General features: G+C 38.5%; 1 protein-coding gene across 2 annotated transcripts in view; it reads left to right on the forward strand.

Moving 5' to 3' along the window:
* Lrrc40 (leucine rich repeat containing 40) overlaps window positions 1-23,134 on the forward strand; it is a 31,986-nt gene extending 8,852 nt beyond the window's left edge. For both annotated transcript variants that reach the window (XM_021196352.2, XM_029537853.1), the window contains 11 exons: window positions 3,025-3,148; window positions 7,525-7,667; window positions 8,581-8,753; window positions 10,334-10,421; window positions 10,534-10,579; window positions 11,433-11,541; window positions 14,268-14,375; window positions 17,060-17,170; window positions 18,590-18,667; window positions 19,834-20,019; window positions 22,163-23,134. In XM_021196352.2, the coding sequence (XP_021052011.1) occupies window positions 3,025-3,148; window positions 7,525-7,667; window positions 8,581-8,753; window positions 10,334-10,421; window positions 10,534-10,579; window positions 11,433-11,541; window positions 14,268-14,375; window positions 17,060-17,170; window positions 18,590-18,667; window positions 19,834-20,019; window positions 22,163-22,268 (1,272 nt within the window). In that variant the 3' untranslated portion in view covers window positions 22,269-23,134. The remainder of the gene's footprint in view (window positions 1-3,024; window positions 3,149-7,524; window positions 7,668-8,580; window positions 8,754-10,333; window positions 10,422-10,533; window positions 10,580-11,432; window positions 11,542-14,267; window positions 14,376-17,059; window positions 17,171-18,589; window positions 18,668-19,833; window positions 20,020-22,162) is intronic.
* The last annotated feature ends 2,411 nt before the right edge of the window (window positions 23,135-25,545 follow it).

Consider the following 25,545-nt stretch of genomic DNA (forward strand, 5'->3'; position numbering starts at 1 on the left):
CTTTCCTTTCCTTTCCTTTCCTTTCCTTTCCTTTCCTTTCCTTTCCTTTCCTTTCCTTTCCTTTCCTTTCCTTTCCTTTCCTTTCCTTTTTTCTGCCCCACCCCCCACCTCCCCCATAGAACTGTTTAGTCGTGACTGTCCTGGAACTCACTTTGTAGTCCAAGCTGGCTTTAAACTCCTTTGCCTCACAAATGCTGGGAATAAAGGTGTTCTTCACCAATGCCCAGCTCAAGAATTTTTTCTTAAAGATTCAATATGCTTTAATTCGGGGCCTGGAGAGGTGGCTATGGTTAAGAACACTGGCTGATTGCTCTTCCGGAGTTCAAATGCCAGCAACCATATAATAGCTCACAACCATCCATAATGAGATCTGATGCCTTCTTCTGGTGTGTCTGAAGACAGCTACAGTGTATTTACATATAATAATAAATACATCTTAAAAAAAAAGAAAACAAAAATCAATATGCTTTAATTCTATAGCATTTAATTAATGCTAAATAAATATATAGAAAATATATTAAAAAAGATTAAAATATAAACACTTGTAATCATTTACACTAATAATATTTCCTGACATTATGTAGAACTTGTTTAGCCCAAGAGTGCCAAGTAAATGTTTATTGAAAGAATGACATGTCATAAATATGGATCAGTTTATATATCATATTTGCTTTAAAATTTTATTTGTTCTATGTGTATAGTGTTTTGCCTGTATGTGTGTTTTTGTACCTTGTGTATGCCTAGTGCCTGCAGAAACCAGAGTGGGTTCTAGGATCCAGGCATTTGTGAGCTGCCAGGCAGGTGTTCTGTGTCCTCTGCAAGAGTAACAAGTGCTCATAGCTGCTGAGCCATATCTACAGCCCCAATTATTATTTTATGTAATAATTAAATATCTGACTGTCTTGATACTGTTTAGAAGTTAGTAGGAATTTTATTAAAATAATTTGACTTCTTCACATGGTTTCAGAATTTCTTAATTTCTTTGTTAGGAACTCTTCATTGTCAGTAGTAGTTCATTTTGGAATAATTTTGGGATTGTGTAAAAAGCTTTAAAAACACAGTAAAGAGTTCCCAAATGCCCTTCATCCTGACTTTCAATTAGCTTAATTTTATTTTTTAGAATAACTTACTTATCTTTGAAATTTTTGTATGTTGTATCTTAATTATACCCACTCCAGTTTTTCCTTTCCATACTCTCCCATCACAGGCCCCCACATTTTAACTAACTTCCTTCCTTCCTTCCTTCCTTCCTTCCTTCCTTCCTTCCTTCCTTCCTTCCTTCCTTCCTTCCTGTTTGTTTTCTTGTAACCCAGGGAGTCTAATTAGTGCTTCTTGTTGCCTTGTTGGCTTGATCGTGTGCTGGTGGCCACAGCTTCTGTGAGTCAGTGACAATCTTATGTCCAGAGAACAGCATCTCAACAGCACTCCTGCCCATCTTCCAGCTCTTAATTTTTTTCTACCCCTTCTTCAGTGTTCCCTGAGCTTTGAGGGGAATGCTATATGTGTGTCATTCAGGATTTAGAACTAATTTTTAAAAATTATTATTATTTATTATTGTTTTTGTCTGTCTTTCTTTCTTTCTTTCTTTCTTTCTTTCTTTCTTTCTTTCTTTCTTTCTTTCTTTTTCTTGAGACAGGGTTTCTTTTTGTGTATCCCTGGCTGTCCTGGAACTTGCTTTGTAGACTAGACTAGGCTGGCTTTGAACTCATAGAGATCTGCTTGCCTCTGGGATTAAAGGCATGTACTGCCAGCACCAGGCCTAAACACTCAGTTTTCTCAGCACTTTGATCAGTTGTGTTTGATTAGTGACTGCAGCCAACTGCAAGAGGCTTTTCTAGACAAGATTGATTATCTCTGATTATAAACATTTAGAAGGCATGTCCACTTATCAAAACCATGATAGTAAATTCCTCCACCTTAGCCTCAGAGCCTTTAGAATTCCAGCATGAATTCGCTTCCATGGGAGATTCCTCATATCCAAGCTGTTGTCATCCTCATGGCAGCCAAGCCACTACTGTAAATACATCTTGCTTAGCAAATAGTATCATAGCATGCAGTATTAAGCTCATTGTATCTTTTTTCCCCCAGTGGCTGCAACTTCTGGCATTCTGAAAGCTAGCCAGCATGGAGGAAGTTTCCTATTCAATTCCAGATTATCTTTGCCCTTCAACCAAAGTATGTGGTGTCTTCAAAAATAGGGTCTTATCATTTAGTTATGGTCGACAGCCAAAAGTAATGGAAATAGCTTTTGTTGCTTTGGGGGCCTTTGGAAGCTCCCTGACTAATACCTCATAGGGAGGTAAGCTATGCCTGGCACAAAGAGTTTTGTTTAATGACCCATGTCTTCTGGAAGCAGCCCTGTCTACCAATGAACGGCACCTGTGCTAAAACTCCTTTTTCTTTAAGCTTTATGTGCATGTAAGTATGTGCCTGTGGTAGAGGCCAGAAGAGGGGCATTTGGATCCCCTGTATTTATTGTTATAGGGGATGGTGAGCTGCCTGACATGGGTACTGAGAACCAAACTCAGGTCCTCTGCAAAACCACTGAGTCATCTCTCCAGCCTCTTTAATTATATATTTTTTAACCTAGCTTACACAGTGCTGAGTTTTTATAAGGTTTTTCATACATCCTAGAATTGTTTACCACCCCCCCCCAAAAAAAAACATACACACACACACACACACACACACACACTCTTTGGTTTTCCATCCCTCTGCCCTATTTCTACTTAATTCTTTAACCTCCAGAATTCTTTTATCTCCTTTTGAATCACATGTTCTACTGCAGAGGTATTACTTGAGATTAGTAAACACCATCATGTAAAATACTTTCAGAGTAGGAACTGATTTTAATTCCTGCCCATGACTTTGATGGACAGATAGTGGACCTGCAGGTGTTGAAGAGGAGTGAATCCTGGTCTGTCTTATTTCAAAATTTTCTCATAGCTCTGAAATTCCTTTCATGGGTATCTGTTTACTGTTCTTTCCTCACTTACAGATTCATTCTGTCCTTTTTTTTAAAAGGATCTTTCAAGCAATCGTCTTGCAACTGTGCCTGCTGATTTTGCTTTGCTGTCCAGTCTGCTGCGACTCAATCTTTCCAGTAACCAGCTGAAGAATTTGCCAGCAGAAATAAGCAGAATGAAAAGTAAATCGCCATAATAAATTCTGTATGAATTCGAGGTTAATGTAACTTTCTTTTGGAAAAACAATTGTTAAGATAATTATAGAGAAAGAAAGTACTTTTTTAGGTGGGGGGAGGTTCGAGACAGGGTTTCTTTGTGTAGTCTTGGCTGTCCTGGAACTCACTCTGTAGACCAGGCTGGCCTCGAACTCAGAAATCCACCTGCCTCTGCCTCCCAAGTGCTGGGATTAAAGGCGTGTGCCACCACCGCCCTGCATTATTGTAAATTCAAATGCTACTTAGTAAGATTTTTCTCCAGACAATTGTCTCTAGGGTCTGCCTAAAGAATGATTATCAAAAGACATGTAGCTTATGACAAAATGAAATTGTAACTGGTGAGTAGTCAAAAGAATGTACAGGACCTTGATGAAGATTCTGCTTCATGCTATCTTAATGAGTTATTCCTCATCCTATCTTCAGCTGACTCCACTTGTGATGCATAAGGATACAGATGTTGCTTCCCTTGGCTTGGAACTAATGATGTCTAGTGAGAGTCCTGTTTTGTCTGAGTGCCCAGATTGTTAATTCTTTTTTTAGAATAATGAAATAGTGAACGGTAGTAGTTCATCGTTTACAGAGGTAACACTAAGGGACCACATACAGGTAGAAGCATTCTAGTACTTCTGTATTTGTAGTCATGACTATCTCAGAGCTCTTAATTTAGAATGAAAAACATTGTTTTGTTCTTGCTTAAAGGCAGAAAACATGGTTAGTATTTCTGGGTTCATGACTACACTACTACCCACTATATACTGTTTACCATAACTAGTCTTTTTTGGTTACTAATATGTAAGATATTTTTCTTGTAAAAATATAATTATAAGTTACATTAAAATTATATACTAAGAAAAGTTTTGAACTATGCTATCTCCTCTCACTCAGGCTGGTCTTAGACTTGCTATGTAGTTGAAGATGGCCTTGGTCTTCCTGCTTCTACCTGCCTAGTTGCTGGGGTTACACATTTGAGTTGCCATGCCTAGCTCCTGTTCATAGTTTTAGAAGTCATAGATGTGATTTTTCTACAATTGATTGTAGATAACTTTCAATTAAATTGTAAATTTGTGATTTTTACTTTAACTCTGATTTAAATGAAATTATTTTAGGCAGGCCTTGACTTTACCATTTTCAATGCCACATACCTTAGCTAACGTAATAAATAATCAGAACAATGTATGGAACATGGCCCTTCTTCCTTCCTTTCCTGCCAAGATCAAACTTAGAACCTTGTATGTGCTAGACGGGTGGTACCGTTGAATCGGCCAGAAGCATGGTTTTGTTTGTTTGTTTGGCTTTTGTTTTTCCCAACTGGAGCATGCTCAAACAGCAGATGGCATCTGAACTCACACAGAAGCCTGATGACTCCTTGACTGTGTGAGTCTCTGTTCTTAGCCATGCTGCAGTGTCTTCCCTCTCCTTCATGTACAGTATATGCTAGTTATTTGTTACTGGTGAGCAGAGCCTAGGATTTTACATTTGTGTGATGCTATGTAACTAGAATGCTCTTTCTCTTGAGAGTTTGCCATTGTATTAGTAACAGTGGTTCTGTGAGGTAAGTGGGACAGTGATACATTTTCCCCCCACTTTAAAGATTGATAATTATCCACTTCTGTGTTTGCCAGGCACTGGCATAGCCTCACAAGAGGCTGCTATATCAGGGTCCCTTCAGCAGAATCTTGCTGGCATGTGCATTAGTATCNGGGTTTGGTGGCTGATGATGGGATGGATTCCCGGATGGGGTAGTCTCTGGATAGTCCATCATTTCATCTTAGCTCTAAATTTTGTCTCTGTACCTATATCCTTTCATGGGTATTTTGTTCCTTATTCTAAGGAGGAATGAAGTATCCACATGATGGTCATCCTTCTTGGTTTTCCTGTGTTTTGCAAAATGTATCTTGGGTATTCTAAGTTTCTGGGTTAATATCCACTTATCAGTGAGTGCATATCAAGTGAGTTCTTTTGTGATTGGGTTACCTCACTAAGGATGATATCCTCCAGATACATCCATTTGCCCAAGAATTCATGAATTCATTGTTTTTAATAGCTGAGTAGTACTCCATTGTGTAAATGTACCACAGTTTCTGTATCCATTCCTCTGTTGAGGGACATCTGGGTTCTTTCCAGCTTCTGGCTATTATAAGTAAGGCTGTTATGAACATAGTGGAGCATGTGTCCTTAGAAGTGGATGCTCACAGTCAGCTATTGGATGGAACACAAGGCCCTCAATGGAGGAGCTAGAGAAAGTACCCAAGGAGCTGTAGGGGGCTGCAACCCTGTAGGTGGAACAACAATATGAACTAACCAGTACCCCCTGAGCTCGTGTCTCTACCTGCATATGTAGCAGAAGATGGCCTAATCGGCCATCATTGGGAAGAGAGGCCCCTTGGTCTTGTAAACTTTATATGACCCAGCACAGGGGAAGGCCAGGGCCAAGTAGTGGGAGTGGGTGGGTTAGGGGAGCAGGGGCGGGGGGGGGGGTTATAGGGAACTTTTGGGATAGCATTTGAAATGTAAATAAAGAAAATAATAATAATAAAAACAAACAAAACAAAACAAAAGATTGATAATTATGGGATTAGAAATCAGATTTATAGCTGAGTGTTTATCCCCCCACCCCCACCCCCACCCCAGAACACATAGTCCACTGCTTTGTTCCTCAGCCAGTGCTCCTGATCTGACCCCAGAGTTTGCAATAGCCTTTTTCTTTAAATTTTATTTATTTTATATGAATGCGTGTTTTGTATGAATGCATTTATGTGCATCTCATTTGCAGAGGTCAGAAGAGAGATTTCCTGGAACTGGAATTATGGGTGGTTGTACATCACTAGTCATTATGTGGGTGCTGGATCTTCTGAAAGAACAGTCTGTCAGTGCCTTTACCTGTTAGGTATCTAGCCAGCTCCTATAAGGAGCTTTTGTGTATAGAATTTTACAGATTTGGGTGGATCAGTTCATCACCTTTTTTCCCCTCATTATTCTAGGCAAGTAATATCTAAATTTTTGGAGAAGGTAGAACACTCAATATAAAATAAATGAATATTAAGCTTACAAAAATTAACTTTTATTAGAAGTTAAAACTAGTACTACTTTTTGTTTTAAATGTGTCTACCTTCTCTATGTATTAGAAGAATAGAAGCTGAAGGTGGCATGTCAGTACAGTTTTTGATTATGTTAAAATTGATAGAATTGAAGTTAGGAAAATATTCCTTATTTCAGTTTACTGGAGGCTTGAGGATGAAATTTTTGAAGTAACTTTTCAGTCTTAAAATGGGAGAATCTGTAATATGGTTAAGGGAGAAAATTGCTTGTTAACTCCTTAAAGAATACCTTTATTTAGACAGTTTTATTTTTCTGGAAAAGGCACACATCAGACAAACGTGGTGGTGTGCTTTTGCAATCCTAGCAGTGAGGAAGATGAGGCAAGAGGTTTGGGAATCTAGATCTGAGGCCAGCTTGGGCCTCATAGAGGAGAGGACACACCCTGCCTCCAAAACTGAACAAGTGAAGAACTATCAGGAGATGAAGATCCTGTAATGAAAGGCATTGTTGAGATACAGTGTTTGCTGTTATTGGGCAGATTAGCTTAGGTGTTAAGGAAAACATGTTGGCACTAGCGAGATGGCTCACTTGGTAAAATTCTGGCATACAAGTATGAAGATCCCTGGCATGCAGTTAAAGTCTCAGTGCTCACTAGCCTAATCATTGAGGTCCTGGGTCATTAAGGGACCCTGTTTCAAAAAATAAGGTAGAAAAGATAGAAGAAGATACCAAATGGCAACATCTTCCTTCACATGCACAAGCATATGTACCCATATGCAAGTATACACCTACACATCACATAACATTCACCGTAGAAAAGAGGGAGGAAGAGAAGAGGCAAAGTGGATGGACGAGAGAATGGGAAGGAACACACACAAACCCAAGGCCTGCGTTATAGTGTATGTAAGCCATTGTCACATTCACTCAGCCAACAGATGCCTTAATTACACTAAGCTCTTTTAAAGAGGAATAAATGAGAGCTGTACAGTAAATACAGTTTATATACTTCAGAGTAGTTTAGCAAAGCACCTAAAATCCTTGTTCGTATTTTAAAGATGGCCTTGTATTATTCAATATTGATTACCATTTCTCATTATTTAAATATAAAAGTCAATTTTTATTTGTTCAGTATAAGGACATTTGCATATTTTTGATTGTCGTATCCACAGCAACAGATTAAGAAGTCTTTGTTTGTGGCATGTTTATTATGATTTGATATTTTTCTATATTCTCCAATAAATTATTCTGTCTATATAACAAAAAAATTAAACTATTTTTTAATTGTCTCTGAATATATATTGTAGGATTAAAGCATTTGGATTGTGATGCCAATCTCCTGGAGGCTGTGCCTCCTGATGTGGGTAGCATGGAGTCACTGGAATTGCTTTATTTGCGGAGGAATAAATTGCGTGTTCTACCTGAATTTCCTTCTTGTAGGCAATTAAAGGTACTATTTAGTTAATAATTATACCACTGTATGATTTCTAAAAGTTTTTTATGAAATTGAAGTTTTTAAAAATTAGCCAATCTTTTGGGTATAGTCTATGAATGGTATTTTTCTCTGTTGATATCTTTCAAAACTTCAGTCTACTACTAAGAGTACTAATGTTTTCTTGGTAATGAAAGGAAATAATCATTTCAGCAGTAGGTTTTGTGTACTTCATGTAGTGAGCAGTTTTTCCCTAAAGAAGGGCCTTGTAGTTAGGTGAGAGGCTCTGCTGAGCTGAACTGTGGCTGGCCTCTAGCAGCTGGGGCACGGGGACTTGTTAGGTTGCCACCTCTCAGGATGACCTGACTGCAGTCACATTTCAGCTTTTGGTTCAAGTGTAGCATCAGTGCTCCTCCTAGACTTGCTGTGCTTTATTTCTTTTGTGAAGTCAGGCAAATTTCTTTTAAATAGAATTGTGATGGTGAGATTTTAAAAATGCTGGGAAATTCCATTCACTATGGTAAGTTTTCATTTGTTATAGATTCTGTTAGGAAGTTGGTGTATGTAATGATAATATTTCATAGTATTTGTTACCCTGAAAACAGTTTTGAATGGGTTTCTTATGAAACTAGTTTTTCATCAGTATTGTGTTTAGATTTATACTTTTACTTTTGTAAGTATAGTTAATAAATTGTTTTACTGATTTAGTTTCGTAAAACTGTTCCTGCAAGATTAAACAATTATTATTTTGAGATTGTCAGAAAAAATTCTTTAATCATATTGTAGCTTTACAAGAGGTTGTGTCTAAATAACATGATAATTACAATGTTCTTGTTTTATATGTTGCAATGATTTAAAACTAAAAGTATCCACACTTGTTTTCATTGTTTAGTATACAGTTGAATGAAATATGTTGTACCTGGTTTCATAGGAATTGCACCTAGCTGAAAACCAGATCGAGAAGTTAGGGGCAGAGCATCTTCAGCACCTGCAGGCCATCCTCGTACTGGACCTAAGGGGCAACAAGCTGAGGTCTGTCCCTGAGGAAATGGCCCTGCTGCAGTCTTTGGAAAGGCTTGACCTGAGCAACAATGATATTAGTAGGTATGTTTAAAGATTAAATGATAGAAATTAGATTTTATTCTGCATTGAATTATAATTAGTTTTGTAAGTCCTTTAAAAAAAACTATTAATTATATATTGAACTCATGTTATATATGAAGAAGAATTAGTTTTCTTCCTTGGCAGCCAAGTTAATACATTAATGAAAGCAGATGTGTAGTCACATTTCAGAATCCCTTAAGGGTTGCTTTGTGTCTTTTTCGTGCATGGCTCCAGTTCCAGATACTTACTATCCATGCTGTGACAAAGCAAGTGCTTCATGGGTATTTATTGGGTTTGAATAATGAACATAGAATGATATATGAAGTTCTCAGGTGACTAAAGGTGATTTATGATTAAAGAACTTAGACAGGACTGAGATTAGTTAGTCAGTTAGCAGGTTAGTTGCCTGATATACACACACCTAGCAGCATACTTGTGCTCAGGAATTCCATGTGAAAGTTGGTGTATATGATCCATATGTCACAAGGAAACAACACACATATAGCTTTGGGAATTCTAAATAGGGTCCAAGTAGGGAAGTCTAAGAATTTAGGCCAAATAGTCAGTTTTTATTCATTCAGAGCCACTAACATACCACAAAGGCACTATCCTGAGTGCAAGCCCATTAAAGAGCCACTCGATGGCAATGGTATGGTGCTTTGGGTGGGAAAGGGTTGTGGGCGACAGGCTTTATAAATGACCTGCCAGTTTAGCTCAATGATAATTGTCACTAAGAAACATTTCTTTGTCCAGTTTGTTGACATGGCTGTGGTGGCATGGGGAGAAGGGGATAAAGTGGAGAGGTGAACCAGCATAAGTTGTCTCTAGTAGCTGTTGGCTGTCAGAGTTGAATGATAAGCAAAGAATGGTGAAAGCTACAGAACACAGTGCTAAGAAAGGATTTGCCTACAGAGATGAGACTTTTGGGTTTATAAAGTAAGGGCACACATGAGGCTTTGAGCTTTGTGGGAAAAGGGGATGCAGTTCTCAGCCGTTGTAGCTGTTTGTGTCCTCCTGACTTCCCTGTGAAGGCTCCTCATTGCTGCTGGAGCCACTTGTCAGGAGACCACTAGCCTTTTCATGCCTGAAACTCCATGTTATTTTCCAATGGGTGTGGGTAGCTGTTTCCTAGGTGAGTTTGAGGTCACTTAAAAAGCAGTGAAGGAAAAAAAAAAAAAAAAACAGATGGTGAGACACCACTGAATTAGAATCTTACACAGTGAGAGCTTGGAATTTGTTCTAGTTTTTGGAGGTCCCCTTCTGTAATTGGGTGAAGTCTTATTTGTCACTGTGCTGCAGATTGCTCATGGCTGTTGGTTTTACTGTTTCAGAATGAGCACTAGGCAGATAGAGCAGATGCTTTATAGTGCATGTTCTTTAGCAGCTGTAGTGTGAGCTTGGAAATATATCTGGCCATCTCTCTGTGTGTTAACATTAAAAGGAAAATATTGTAGGGGCATTCATGCCTCTTCCTTGAGATTATTACAGGATATGTTGTTTTCATTTGTTACTTTGTAGTCATGCCTTTGATTTAATTAGACTTACATGTAATGTTTCCTTGAAATCAATTTGTTCTGTAGTCTGCCCTGCTCATTGGGAAATCTTCATTTGAAATTCCTGGCACTAGAAGGAAATCCTCTAAGAACCATTCGAAGAGAAATTATAGCTGTACGTACTATTAGGATTTAGCAACTTATTTTTAAATTAAAATTCAGATATGTATGTTGATGCACAAAACTTCCAAGTGTGCTAACAATGTGTTCTGTCTCCACTCTTTTAGAAAGGAACTCAAGAAGTTCTAAAATACCTACGCAGCAAGATCAAAGGTACTACTGTTGCCTTCTGTATTTTGAAGGAATATATGAAAAGTGCTGATATTAACAGGACATCAATTTAAATGTTCTGTTGATATGCTTATTAGAGGTAGAGTACCTGGCATTTATGGTTCTAATTCTATATTCCTGCAGACTATCACTTATAAAAGTGCTGGAGAGATGGTTCAGCAATTAAGAGCACTTGCTGCTCTTGTAGAAGACCAGATTTGTTTCCCAGAACCTACATGGCAGCTCACTAGGGGAACCAGTGCTCTCTTCTGGTCTCTGTAGGCACCAGGCAGGCACATGGTTCACATGCATTCATGCAGGCAAAATACTCATATACATAAAATAAAAAAAAATAAATCTTTTTTTAAAAGTTCTTAAATTCATGATTGTGGAGATTTGTGTTGAGATCTACCAGTTATGAAGTATCATCACAAAGTTTAATTTTTTCTTTTTTTATTTTATTTTTATGGATATTCTGCCTACTTGTATGTATGTGCACATATGCTATATCACAGGACTTTACTATGTTTCTTTTTTGTTTGATTGATTGGTGTTTCGAGACAGGGTTTCTCTGTATAGCCCTGGCTGTCCCAGAACTCACTCTGTAGACCAGGCTGGCCTCGAACTCAGAAATCCACCTGCCTCTACCTCCCAAGTGCTGGGATTAAAGGCATGCGCCAGCACTGCCTGGCTTATTACTATGTTTCTTAAATGATGTCTCTGTTATTGAGAATAAAATATATGACTGGGTATTATCAGTACTGTCTAGAAATCATGAATACTTTTATATATCATTACAAATTTAAAGATAGCTGTGTAATTTTAATATTCACTTTATCTAACCTTTCTTTTCCAGATGATACAACCAATCAAAATGATTCTGTTCCTGAGACTGCCATGACACTACCAAGTGAAGCCAGAGTCAATATCCATGCCATAGCCACACTAAAGCTGCTAGATTATAGGTATGCCGTGTCTTTTAGTTGTTCTGTTGCTGTGACCAAGCAGCACATTTTTAAAACAGAGCATTTAATTTGGGGGTGGCAGTTACATTCATGGTTGTAGAGAGTAAGAGTTCATAGCCATCATGGCAAGGACCATGCCAGCAGGCAGTCAGGTATATTGCTGTTCAACCAACTGGCGTGGTGTGGGCTTAGGAAACCTCAAAGCACACCCCAGTAACATACTTTCCCAACAAGGTCACGCCTTCTAACCCTTCCCAAACAGTTCCACCAGCTGTGGGCCAAGTATTCGAATATATGACTTTGTGCAGGCTAGTCTCATTCAAACCATCACACTGTCCACCTGCATAGTACGGAGGGACTTTCTTGGATGTTCCAGCAGTATAATGAGACAGAGACTGCTAATAAAGTTTGAAGCTTAGGCCTTTTGCTTGGGTAGTATTCCAGCTAGCTCATCTAACTTAACCCACCAACTAGCCTTCAACCCACCATATGGCTAGCTCTGTACTTCTCTGCTCTGGTCTTTCTTTTCCATTGTCTGTTCTCTGAATCTCCTGCTTCTTCTCCCTATGACCTCCTTTGCCATGAAATTCCACCCTAGTACTTCCTGCCTTAGCTATTGGCTGTTGTATATTTATTACAACCAATCAGCAGCAAAACAACCTCAGATATGTCACTAGATTGCCTTTAGGCAGGAGAAGGATGAATATTTATGAAATAGAAAACCCAGTGATGGCCATAGAAATGACAATGCCAAAATTCCACCAGCATATAGCTCTCTGCCTGTACAGAATTAATAATTATAGATACAGAAACACACCTTACAAGGTTAAAAAAAAAGGTCACCCCAACAGCAAGGCATTGAAGATGCAATCAGTGTCCATGCCAGTCACACTAAAGCTGCTAACTACAGGTATGTAGTCCATCTGCACAGTATTGCAAGGCCCATGGGGAACTTTTGAGAAAGTTCTTCAGAGAAAGGACAGCTAGTAAGGAAAAGACAGCTAGTAAAGAAAAGGAGCAGATTTACCATTTACAGGTTCCTCAGGTCACAGAATTTAAAAGTGGGCTCAAAAGAGAACTTGAGTCAAAGAGGTAAAGTGCCTGAATATGCAGGGAGAGGTATTTTGGAAAGGAGGTGGAGTGCCTGAGTATCTGGATGTTTGGGGAGAGGTATTATTGTTGGAAGGAGATAGAAGATGGGAAGGAGGGAGAAAATGGTATACTAATACAGTGAAATTAAGGATTGGGAAGAACATGCCTGGGTCCGCTGGAAGAGCAGTCAATGCCTTTAACTACTTAGCCATCTCTTCAGCCCTATGTTTTGTGTGGTTTTTATTAAAGGACACATAGTTGCCCTTGTTGGGAATGAGCTGGGCTTTGGTATAAGGCGAGGATGCTCCATCTATCTGGATAGTGTCTAGGAGGCAGGTGGCTGTAGTGGTCCTTTCATTCTCTTCCTTCCTAGTCTCCCCTATCAAGGATATCTGACACAAAGCAATATCAGTTGTAAAATATGAGAGACAGGTAGGTGGATTAATGGTAACCTTTTTATGGTAAGATTTTATTATAAGAATTATGAATTGAGAGTTTGGTATTTAAGCTCTCAAATTCACTAACTAGCATTTAGAGAACATTTCATGTTTGTGGGTGGATATGTTAAATAAGAAACTGTCGTTTAGTTAATGGAAAACTTGACTAACAGGCAGCTTGAGAAGTGATTATGTTTGTGAATGGAACTGAGCTGTCTCATAGTTGTACTGCATTCTGGGAACACAGTAACACCAAAGCACTGACAATGTCTGTGTACAGAATAAGGGAACGCACTAAAGACTCTAAGTATTGTGGAAGTTTATCATATTAGGGAAAGAAGCTGGATAACCCTGCAGGTGCTTCAGTAGTGATGCGTGAAGCAGCAGCAGCAGGGAGGAGCAATGCTGCCAACACTTTTGCTGATCCTCCTTTCTGTATGGTGTCAGAGAGATGTAGGAATATAGATGACAGGCAAATAGAACTATACAGAATCTACAAACGGTCATGTGGCTCCTCATCCATGTGCTGGTAGGAACCCTCTCAGCAGTGAAGATCTCCATTGCCATTGTTCTCATCTCTTGTTGCCATTTTGTAATGTGTGTGGCAGTCACAAAGCCACACTAACAGCTTGAATTCCTCTGTACCTGTTCTGTAATCCTCTAATTTTAGGGCATTATTATATATATTTATATTTGCAAAACCAATGGAGTAACTATTAAAGACTACTCTTGAGATTCTAATCCCAAAGTAAGGACGAGCTACAAAGCTCACCAGTGTGACAGCACAGTTAGTTTAGCCTTTTTCCTACTGTGTCTCCTCCACCTCCACATAATAGAAGGACGAGAAGTAGCATGGGTGATTACATGTACTAACTTAGTACAATGGTGCACCTGCCATTCTTCAGTCACCAAAGCTCACAGATTGCACACATTTTAAGGAAAGCTTAGTTATAAAATCAGATTAAGCTCCAAGCACAGGTAGAGAAGTGGACCATGCATTCTGTGAGTTTCTGGATTCCCCAAGTGCTTCTGTTTCTGTTTCTGCTTCTAAGGATGAACAGAGCATCCTGACCTCACAGAACTTCATCAGCTACCTTGAAATTTTTGGTAAAATCTGTAAAAGCCTTCAGATGTGGGGAATGGTGATTACATCTTTTTGGAATGTTGAGAATGCTTTTATTTTTGAACCACTCTTAGTGATAAACAAGCAACCTTGATTCCTGATGACCTATTTGATGCCACAAAAAACACCCTCGTCACTTCCATCAACTTCAGCAAAAATCAGCTGAGTGAGATTCCACAAAGGTAGGATCGGCCAGTGATCCACTGTTGAGCTGGGCCTTCTTTTTGTCTGTTGTGTCTTGGCAAATGAGTGTTAGTTTTCTGAACTATTAATGTGAGAGTGCTGCACACTGTGGTTCTGCTGTTCTGAGAGATGTACAGGATCTTAAAACTTCCAATCTTATGTTGTGACCTTGGGAAGTGGGTGTTATTCTTCTTGTATAGTGCAGTATGGCAGGGAGAATCTTGAGCAGCCACCCCAGTACCAGACCCACAGTGGGTAAGAGTGGTTTCACTTGCAGACTCAGGCTAGAGAAACTTGAGCGATTGATTTTTCTCCTTTAGAACTAAAGCCAAATATATGAACTGCTAGTGTTATCTTCTAGGCAGAGACCTTCCACTCTAACCACTAGTTACTATTTATGTTGTATTTTCTTCTGTTCAGTATGTCGTCATTGTTGGTATTAATTAACAAAATCTTCAAGTTAAAGGAGAAAACTAGTATATTGTTGAACTTCAAAAGAGTTTGTTAACTGTCTGCACCCAAATGATGCTGACAAATGAATGACCTCTCACTATACACAGACTACAGGATAGGACATGTCCTGCTGAGGAATCGCAGCAGTACAGCTGAGTATGCTGTTAGTCTGTGACAAGCTGCTCTTTGCTTCCTCGCCTATGACATCATACTCAATGTCTTAGTAGACACCTGGACACCTAATGAAAGCAGACAGAAAATGACAAAGCACAAGGGAACTGATGAAGTGATAAAGGCTGCTATATCAAAAGAGAAAAAAAAAAGCTATAAGAGTTGCTTCATAGAACTGCCCAGATTTTCAAATGTTTAAAAGGGCAAACTATAAAATGTGTCACGTTTACAGAGAACTCTTGGGACATAGGTCTCGAAGCAAGATAGCCCATTACAAAAGCAGACCTGGGGCTGGTGAGATGGCTCAGCAGCTGGGAGCACCAACTGCTCTTCCGAAGGTCCTGAGTTCAGGTCCCAGCGGCCATATGGTGGCTCACAACCATCTCTAAAGAGATCTGACTCCCTCTTCTGGAGTGTCTGGGAACAGCTACAGTGTACTTCCATATAATAAATAAATAAATCTTTTAAAAAAAAATTAAAAAACAAAACAAAACAAAAGCAGACCTGTCCATCTTTTGGTTCCTGTTGTTGAAGGACTAGAAAGAAGTCTGGTTTGATCCCAGATGTACATGGTATCTTTGGGCTGACCTGGGTCATACCAACTGATGGAGTCAAGGTGGAGAGCTGCAGGGGAAGCTCCTGTATACATAGGCTGTACTTACTATTCTACAGTCTCATTCTTACACAGTGTGCAATTTCTCTTACCAGGGATGCTTGGTGTTTTTCCACAGCAACTTATAAAGTCACAGAACATAGCACAGGTCGCCTTGCTCTAGAGTATTTCTAAGCATGCTCGTTTTCTTACATCTAAAACTTATAATTCATAATGAGTATTCATAAAGGACTGAATAAAATGGAAGGATGTTGCAAGCAGTCTTATCACTGATATATATGTTAACTTAATGAGATTTTATCTTAAGCTATTTGAAATTTTATGTGTAATTTGTATCTTGAATGCTTTACTTATCATATGTATTTATTGGATTCTTTTTGTATTTCCCTACTTCATAAGTAATATCTTTAAAATCTATCTTAGCTGTGTCTAAGTAAGTAGGGTACTTCCTTATAGCAATTAAAAAACCATACTGTTTCTTTAAGCTAAATTTCTAGAAAAATTACTGTGTTGAGGGATATGACCCTTAGTGCATATATACCCAATAACATTTTTAAAGATTGCCAGTTACTCATTGAAGCTCACCTCCTGCATCTGTCTCACCAGCTGGGATGGTCTTCTCTTTCTTTCTCTTTAGTAATGCGGTAGATTAAAAAAAAAGTTTGTTATATGGTAGGTTATATCAGTCACATAATTAAAATGTATAAATGTGGTTAGGCGTGTTAGAGATGTTCAATCCTTACACTTCGACCTAAGCTGTTTAGAGCTAGCACTTGCCAAACTTAGAAACTGTTTTCAGATATTGTTTTAACCATGATTAGATTTAATGCTAATTCAAGTAATAAATATTAAAGAAAATGAATAGGTCAAATTAAAAAGTTATTTTCTGTGTATGGATGCTTTGTCTGCATGTGCATCAGTGAATTACTTAATGTCTGATGCTTGTGGAGGACGGAGGAGTGTGGAAGCCTCTGAAACTGGAGTTACAGATGGCTGTGAGCTGCCACATGGGTACTGGGAATCAAAAGTGGGTCCTCTAAAGAGTAGACAGTACTCTTAACATCTTAGGTATATCTCCATTATGCTGTCTAGAATGCTGTGATATCAGTGTCTAACAAAACACTTCATGAATTTAGTTCACTGCCAAAATAAAATGCTATAGTAGCTACCTAGGTCTGATTTTTTTCTTTTGTGTCATAATTTGGTTAAATGAATAATCAGTGAATTTTTAAATTAAACTCCATTGATTGTCAGATTGAAGCCTTGGTTAGATCATGGTAGGGTTGTTTTTTTTAAAGATGTTTAGCTTTTGCACAGCCAGTTTCTGAAGTTTTTGTGAGGAGGTAAGGTCCTGGGAGTCATGGTGAGCAGAAGGACACTGTTCTTCCTCTTATCGTGGTCTTAGTTTTGAGTCAGTGCTGATGTTTAAAATTGTTTTTGTTTCAGGATTGTTGAACTGAAGGAAATGGTGTTGGATATCAACCTCAGTTTTAACAAGCTTTCATTTATATCCCACGAGTTATGCTTGCTTCAGAAATTGACATTTTTAGATTTAAGGTACTTGATAATACTGTCACTTGACATCTTAAATGTTTTGATTCGTCTTTTGAGTTTTTATGTTGTATTTTTTTGATGAGTATGGAATTTGGTCTTTAGTGTATTAAGTATATTAGGGGAAATGTAAAATTAAGTTATTTAGGCATTTTAACTGTCAATTGTAAGTAGCTTATAACAAGTGATGAGATAAAATTATCTAAAATAGGTTTAATCAGTATATATTCTTTAGATCCTAAGTAAATTGACAACAGTTAGTGCATGGAAACTGTCTCTTCCTCTTGTTTGTTGCTGAAGTAGATAGTAAAGATGCAGCGCATCCATCCCTCTGAGCAGCCCTACAGTTGCACTAGGCCTTTGAGGAGCTGGCTTCCTCCTAGCCAGGACAGTAGACGGGTTAAGCAGAAGAGCCCTGCCTGGAGCAGAGATAGAACCTACCTTATGCTGTTTGGAAATCATAGCAAGGTAGATTTAAACAAATTCAGTGGGAAGCTAGCAGCTCATAGGGTGATACTGTGCATCCCAGGGTCACAGCATTAACATTGAACTTGTAAACTCTGTTTTTAGTGCCTGCATTTTTGCTAGTGCTTCCTATTGTTAGCTAGAGTACTTTTAGTTGGCATAAAGTATAGTCGAGGCAGGAGGGTGTGCCTGCCCTAGTTATAGAGCTTTTATTTCTCTGGGGCAGCAGAGCATAAAGCTGATGGAACAAAGAGAAGGGAGGTCCTCATGGCTGCTGTTTCCTTCTTTTTTTTTTTTTTTTTTTCTCCTCCTTTTTGTCCCAAGATTTGTGTATGTGTCTCTTTGTGTAACTGTCCCTTAAATCTCTAATAGAAGAATTAAATCATGCTTTCTGTCACAGCAGAAAGACTGATGAAAAAGAGTAGGACAGGTGTGGAACATAGCGTGAACAGCCATTGTACAACATAGCGTGAACAGCCAGTTATTGTACAACATAGCATACACAGCCAGGCATTGTGCAACGTAGTGTGTACAGCCAGTCATTGTGCAACAAAGCATGCATAGCCAGTCATTGTGCAACATAGTGTGTACAGTCATTGTGCAACACAGTGTGTACAGCCAGTCATTGTGCAGCATAGTGTGTATAGTCATTCACTGTGCAACAGAGTGTGTACAGTCAGTCATTATGCAACATAGCATGCACAGCCAGTCGTTGTGTAACACAGAGTGCACAGCCAGTCACTGTGCAACAGAGTGTGTACATAGTCATTGTGCATAGAAAGAAAAGGCTGCAGAAAACTTGTGTCATTAACTACTACCAACCCCACTTCCTAGGGTCATCCTAAGGAGATCAGATTAATAAGAATTGACAAACATATTTATGTGTTTTTTATTCTTCCTGGGATTTAAACTAGTAAAGGTTTTCAAACTTTAAAAATTGTGTTTTGATTTTCAACTTAGGAATAATTTTTTAAGTTCTTTGCCTGAAGAGATGTCATCACTGACAAAACTCCAAACGATCAATCTTTCCTTTAACAGGTAAGGAGACATCTGGGAGCCAGATAGATCAGGAGCCTTCATTCTTTTTTTTTTTTTTAGATTTATTTATTTATTATATGTAAGTACACTGTAGCTGACTTCAGACACTCCAGAAGAGGGCATCAGATCTTGTTACTGATGGTTGTGAGCCACCATGTGGTTGCTGGGATTTGAACTCTGCACCTTTGGAAGAGCAGTCGGGTGCTCTTACCCGTTGAGCCATCTCACCAGCCCCCAGGAGCCTTCATTCTTACCATATTTTACTAGCAGATTTTATTTTCATTTAGATTCTACTTGAATGTAGTGTTGCTTAGAATTCTCATGATTGGTGCTTAACTGATTTGTTTGTTTTACCACCGCAAGAAACCCATAGTCTAGAAGAAAGATAAACATCTGACTAATTGGGATGGTTGTAGTGGAGAGAGATGCCTTGAGGTAAACAGATGTTAGCCAGGCACACCTGTCTTTGGCAGCTGATGGGTTGGTTTGGACAATGAAGCTGGTGTCTGTGATAGTCAGGAACTTTTGAAAGAATGCAAAATGCCCTTGTTCTAGAAGCCTAAACAAAATTAGATCAAGAAAGAGTAACTTCCTGAGGGTGGCCTGTAGACACCCCAAGATATGTTGTCCATCAGTGGGGAGCTTTGCCTCAGCTTTTGCTCATTTTGATTCTTATAATCAATAGTATCTTCTATGTCTGCTGAGTATGTGTTCTAAAATCAGTCTCTAACGGAGGAGTGAGAGAAAGTACCCAAGGAGCTGAAGGGGTCTGCAACCCTATAGGTGGAACAACAGTATGAACTAACCAGTACCCCTAGAGCTTATGTCTCTAGCTGCATATGTAGCAGAGGATGACCTAGTTGACCATCAGTGGGAGGAGAGGCCCTTGGTCTAACGAAGATCATATGCCCCAGTACAGGGGAATGCCAGGGCCAGGAAGCGGGAGTGAGTGAGTTGGGGAGCAGGGTGGGGGGAGGGAATAGGGGACTTATGGGATAGCATTTGAAATGTAAATGAAGAAAATATCTAATAAAAAATTGTTTTTGAAAAAAAAAAAGGAAATTTTGAATATAGAACTTAAAGCACACTTAAATAGAATCATCCATTTTTAAGGGTGATGTGACTCTTGCCCATTACATGGAGTTGTTGTGTTCACATCGTTACAGGTTCAAAGTGTTTCCTGCAGTTCTGTATGGAATCTCCACACTGGAAGCGGTTCTGATCAGCAACAATCAGGTTGGCTCTGTGGACCCTCAGAAGATGAAGCTGATGGAAAACCTGAATACTTTAGACCTTCAAAACAATGACCTTTTGCAGATTCCCCCAGAGCTTGGGAACTGTGTGCAGCTACGGTAACTTCCTTACTGGGGGGTTTCCAATTGATTTGTTGATTGCTTTTTTCTTATAGGAAATTGAAATAACAGATTTAATACCTTGTAACAATTATAGTTAAGCAAACACCTAATTTTTCCTTTTAAATTTCACCAGATGTTTTCTGGCTTTTATATATATAGCATTATGTATGCATAAGCACCATTTCTCATAATATTATTCTCTTGGTATATGCTTATCCAGAATTGCCCTGGGGAGAGGAGCAGGAAGGTCTGACCCTCCTTAGCTTTGCCTGGGATTTCTGAGGTCACACTACAGGGCACCCACTTTGGAAACCCAGTCCTTATGGTCTTTCTCCACGTGTTTCTCCATCAGCCCTTACCCTGCTCTCAGTAGGGACCATCTTAGTATCCCCTTGGAAGCCTTCCTCCTCTTTACACAGAATTACTGCTACTGTTCTTTTGGACCCATCTGTTCTACTTTTTTTATTAATTCAGAAATTAGTTGTATTAAAGCTTCAGTCCCCCTAAGCACCTAATTAAGTGCTGGTTAAACAAATAGAAAGAGGGGTGAGGGCTTGAGATTTCAGCTGGAAGATACTTTATTCTTGAAAGCAGCATGCTATTTTTTGGCTGTTTGTCTCAGTGGGGTTATAGCTGTAAAATTTCATCCCTGGCTATTTGGATCCATTTTGAACAGTGAAATGATAAACAAAAAGTACAAATACTTGTAAACTATGCACTGAGTAGGCCGTAGGAAGGACACCTGGTTGCAGTGTGATTGCAGATGCTCTATCAGACTTCACAGGAATGAAGTCTTGAATGACAGAAATTTTTTCCTATTCTCAGCATAACTGTAAATCCAGTGATTTGGGATTACAGACAGATTTAGAGTGGGTAGATTAACAAATAACAGAGTACAGTGAGAGTCAACTACAATTCTTTTTTTTTTCTCTAGAAGCTAAGAAAATTAAGTGTATAAGAGTTCCCAAGTAACATGGAAATAGTTGAAGAATTGTAGGTGAACCTTATAATGTTGTGTGAGCCTTTTGATTTTTTTTTTTACATAAAATTTAGATTAAAGTCTTTTGATTGAAGATATTTCACTAATCCTATTAAAAACAAAAGAACCAGCCCTTAACTTGTAAATTGAAATTGTCTTATTTCCAAATATGGAAATGGACTTAGTATGTGTCCCTCAGGTCCACAGAGGATGGGTGGACATGTGTGAAAGGCCCTTCTGGTACAGATACTTACAGCCAACTTTTAGACTGATCATGGAAACGCCAATGGAAGAGTTTGAAGAAGGACTGAAGGAGCTGAAGGGGATTGCAGCCCCATAGGAAGAACAACAATATCAACTAACCAGTACTCCCAGGAACTAAACCACCAATCAGAGTGTACAGGGGCCAGTCTGCACCTCTCACTACATATATAGCAGAGAATTGCCTTATCTGGCATCAGTAAAGTGGAGAGGGGATGATGCACTTGGTCCTATGGAGGCTTGATGTCAGAGAAGGGGGATGCTAGAGGGGTGAGGTGAGTGGGTGGAGGAGCACCCTCTTAGAGGCAAAGGGCAGGGGGAAGGGGATCAGGAAGGGAGATAACATTTGAAATGTAAATAAATAATTAATGAAAAACAAAATAAAAAATCTACAATCAGAAAAAAGATAAAAAGAAAGGACCTTGTGGGGTGTGGAGTGAGCTGTGACTTCAGTGTTCTTGGCATGATCCACGTCAGTTTGTTCACTCTCTTGCTTGCTTAAATCTATTGTATTACCTAGTGTGTGCTTGTATCAAATTGAGAGGAGACTCAGATCACAACTCCACCATTTAGCAGCTGTTTATTCTGAATGGGCCTTTGTCTCTCTAGATTTGTATTTCTCTTTAAATTAGAAATATTAATAATACATACACCATAAGTCTTTTAAAACAAAACCAACAGAGTCAGTGACTATAAACACCATAATGTGACTTTCATGTGATAGTTAGCCTGTGCTGTTGGATATTGTCGTAATTCCAGCTGTTTGCATGCTTAGTTGAACTTTTTAAAGACACATAAGAAAATACACATTTTATTTATAAAATTGAAAACAATAGTTTTATTTCATGAAAAGAAAATCACTAATGGGAAATGTTTGATTTTCCTGTTTCTTCTGTTTAGGACACTACTGCTAGATGGAAATCCATTCCGAGTTCCTCGAGCGGCCATATTAATGAAAGGCACAGCTGCTGTGCTGGAGTATTTGAGAGATCGAATCCCTGCCTGAGAACAGCTGGCTTCTTACTCTGGGCGTGGTCACTCAGGATAGGACAGAGCCAGCCTCCAGGGACTGCTGTGTTCCAGGTGTCACTAGACAGTCACTGTTTGGGCTATGGTCATTCCTACTAAATGTCTACAGCTTGTGAAGTGATGTGAACATTTATAATGTCAACTGCAACAGATTTTAAAGGTTTTACAAATTCATTCCTTTATGACACTGCAAGAACTTTTCATATGATTTTTATAATGAAAAAGCAACCATCTTTGTAAATCTGGGTTCCCCCTGGTATCTTTTCATTTTCCATATTATATGAACTGAGCAAGACTATATAAGGTGTAAAGTCAGCAAACTTTTACTAAATATTATTCTTTGGCATTTAAAAGAAAATCAAACTTTTCATTGTCCAGGATAGGACTTGCTATGTGGTCAGTGTCACTGCATGTTTATGTTTAGGGTTTTGGTTTTGACTTGAAATTTTTTTTTTAATGTTTTGAGTGTCTTTTATTCCAACGTGATACATCTTATTATTTCCACAACCTTGATTCTGAAATCTCCTTACAGTCTGATTAAAACTAGACTGGTAGTTTTACAGTAATTTTCTAAAAAGGAGTTAGATATAGGCAAGCTTGATTTAATAAAAATCCAAATATAAACATTGTTGTTTACACTGAAATTATCAAATGCAGCTTTTCAGCCATCTTGGTTCATCATGTGATTGAGTCAAAAGTAGCCAGTTCAGTAGAAGCATGTGTCAGCGTGCGGAGGGTGGAGGTAGAGAGCTTATAGGTGGTTGAGGTTGTTGATCTTAGGAAAATCAGTGCTAATAAAGATACATGCTTTATGTTCATAATAAAAGTTACATTTTTAAGGTATTGGTACAGTGTTTTTGTTTTAAAAAGAAACATATCTTTACCATGTCACAGTTCCTAAGCTCAGAATCTGCTTCCATAGTAAACCAGACATCATGTAATAAGGTGACATTTTATTATTTATACAATAGACTTTTATGTTATTCAAAACACTTTTTTAAATTCTGAAAAAATTGAGTACAACAGAACCTAAAAATGGCTCTGCTATACACCACACAGCGCTATTATCTGTACAAAGCGCATCTGCAGATGCTTCCAGACTACACCCTACCCTTAACCCATAGTGTCAGAACGTAAGACACAGCTGGAAAGTACAGATCACACTTGCAAAGTCACTGGCTTGGCAAAGTTGAAATACAGGTTAGTGGGACTTTGCACATAAAATTAAACAGCTTTCTTTCAAGGTTGTTATGGTCTCATATGGCAAAAAACCATGAAGTACATTCACAATCTAAGTTAGTAAAGTAGTAAGTGTTTCTTCATTCAGTTTTATTTACACCAATATGTAGTTTAACTAAAAAGTACTGTTAATCATGGTACATTGTTTTTTTTTTAACACATACAAAAATGACAGTTTTTATATATAATTTTAAGCTGAAAATCACAATTATCTCAAAATATTAATTACAATACAGCCAGTTCAATTAAACATGTCATGGTTTGATTTTTTTAATATAAAATGGTAAACTTTATTATTAAAGTAAGCAATTTGTTTTGAATTGGCTAGAGTACACCCAAGTAGAAAATCTAAATGTGATGTGTGAGGTGTTTGCTGCCCCTCCCACCCAGTTTGTATACAGCCACCTAGGCTAGCAAAGAGACAGAAAAGGCCCCGGTTTATAAATATTGAGCCTCGTTTGCTAAACTGCCTTGGCTTCTTGGTTCTTCCATAAAAGCTCTACAAAGGGCATGTCCATAGACTGCAGTGAAATGCATGCAATATATACAGCGTGTAGAATTCAGCTCACTGACGCACATCAGAATGTCCACATAGACAGCAAAGGATGGACAGAAGGAACACTCACCTGCCACCTGTCATCAGCTAGATCGGAAATTTAGGAACTAGGTCCCAGTTCTGGTTCTGAGGGAAGATTACTGCGGTTACCTGGGTACTGCACTTATGGTCATGAAGGCAGATCCCATCAGAGAGTATGGTCAAGAGACCCAAAGCTGCGTCACCAGTTAGGAATTTCTCTTAAGACTTTTTATGAGAGTGAATATTTCATTAACTGGCAAATAAAATTTTTATGTGTTTGACACATAAAACATTTACAGAATAATAAAATACATCTCATAAATTATTGAGGGCAAAAAAATCATCAATCTGATAGTTTTGAAAGTGAAAAATAAATTTCATGAATGTTTAAAAAAGTCTGTAGTGTGTTTGTATAATTCTTTACAAACCTCTTGGAACCCCACCATTGCCTTCCATCAGAATTACTTTTCTGATGCTTAATATTTCTTTCCTGAAAAGAATGAAACTGCAGTATGAGTTTCTCATACATAGCCGACAGTGAGGTGCCCTTTCATAGCTGTAAGTAGGAAAGAAAATTCTGCTTTTTGCTATAACCTGTAGTGACCTTGCAATAACCTTACCTTTTGAAGTTCAATAGATCTACCTCTGGCTTCCTGCCAGCCCTGGACAGTGTCCCTTCCTTCATGTATAAACAGTTTTACATTCTCAATCTGCCTTCAGTCCCTCACATTCGCTGAATACAAAGAGAACTTAACTGGCTCTTCCAACAAAAGTGCAGTTTGCCTGTCAATTACCTTTGTCTTTATTCCAAACATATCACAGTAAGGCTTGCTTTTCAGAGGAGGGAAGCAAAGGAAATATCTAATTGTTGGAGCAGGAATATGGACCATTCCTTGCAGTCTGTTGACACTGACATCAAAACAAAACTTCCTGAGTTACACAGCACTCAGCAGTTCTGATCTAAGCCAAATGTCCTCTCCCTGGTCTGAGACCAGTGCGTGCCCTCTGAGTGGAAAAACAAGTATCGAAAATAATATTTATTTCAATAGTACGTTTCGGCAAATACGGGAAGTTCTTTATCTGCCTGAGAGATTCGTCTTGGTTTTTCCAGAGACTTTTCAAAAACAAAATCATCTGAGATTTCCCGGCTAACTGTATTTAGTAGAGGCATGGAGAGCTATGAAACAATGTGGTTTGTCCGTGTGTCAAGTACCTTCCTTAGTCTAGCTATCAGGCAGTTTAGCTGACTGCCATGCCCAGGCATTATTCAACCTCAAAACTCCAGCTGTGCAAAACAAACTAGCAAAGAAAAATGTGTCTAAAAGACACAAAACCTGAGTTGCAATAAAAGGTTTTAATAAACTTCTTAATATAGGAAAATAACCTTTGAACAGCCAAAAATACATTTATACAATACAAGCAGCTTAGTGCTTAAGTG

Source organism: Mus pahari, chromosome 4 (genome assembly GCF_900095145.1).
Source record: "Mus pahari chromosome 4, PAHARI_EIJ_v1.1, whole genome shotgun sequence".
In the NCBI taxonomy this organism is placed as follows: domain Eukaryota; kingdom Metazoa; phylum Chordata; class Mammalia; order Rodentia; family Muridae; genus Mus; species Mus pahari.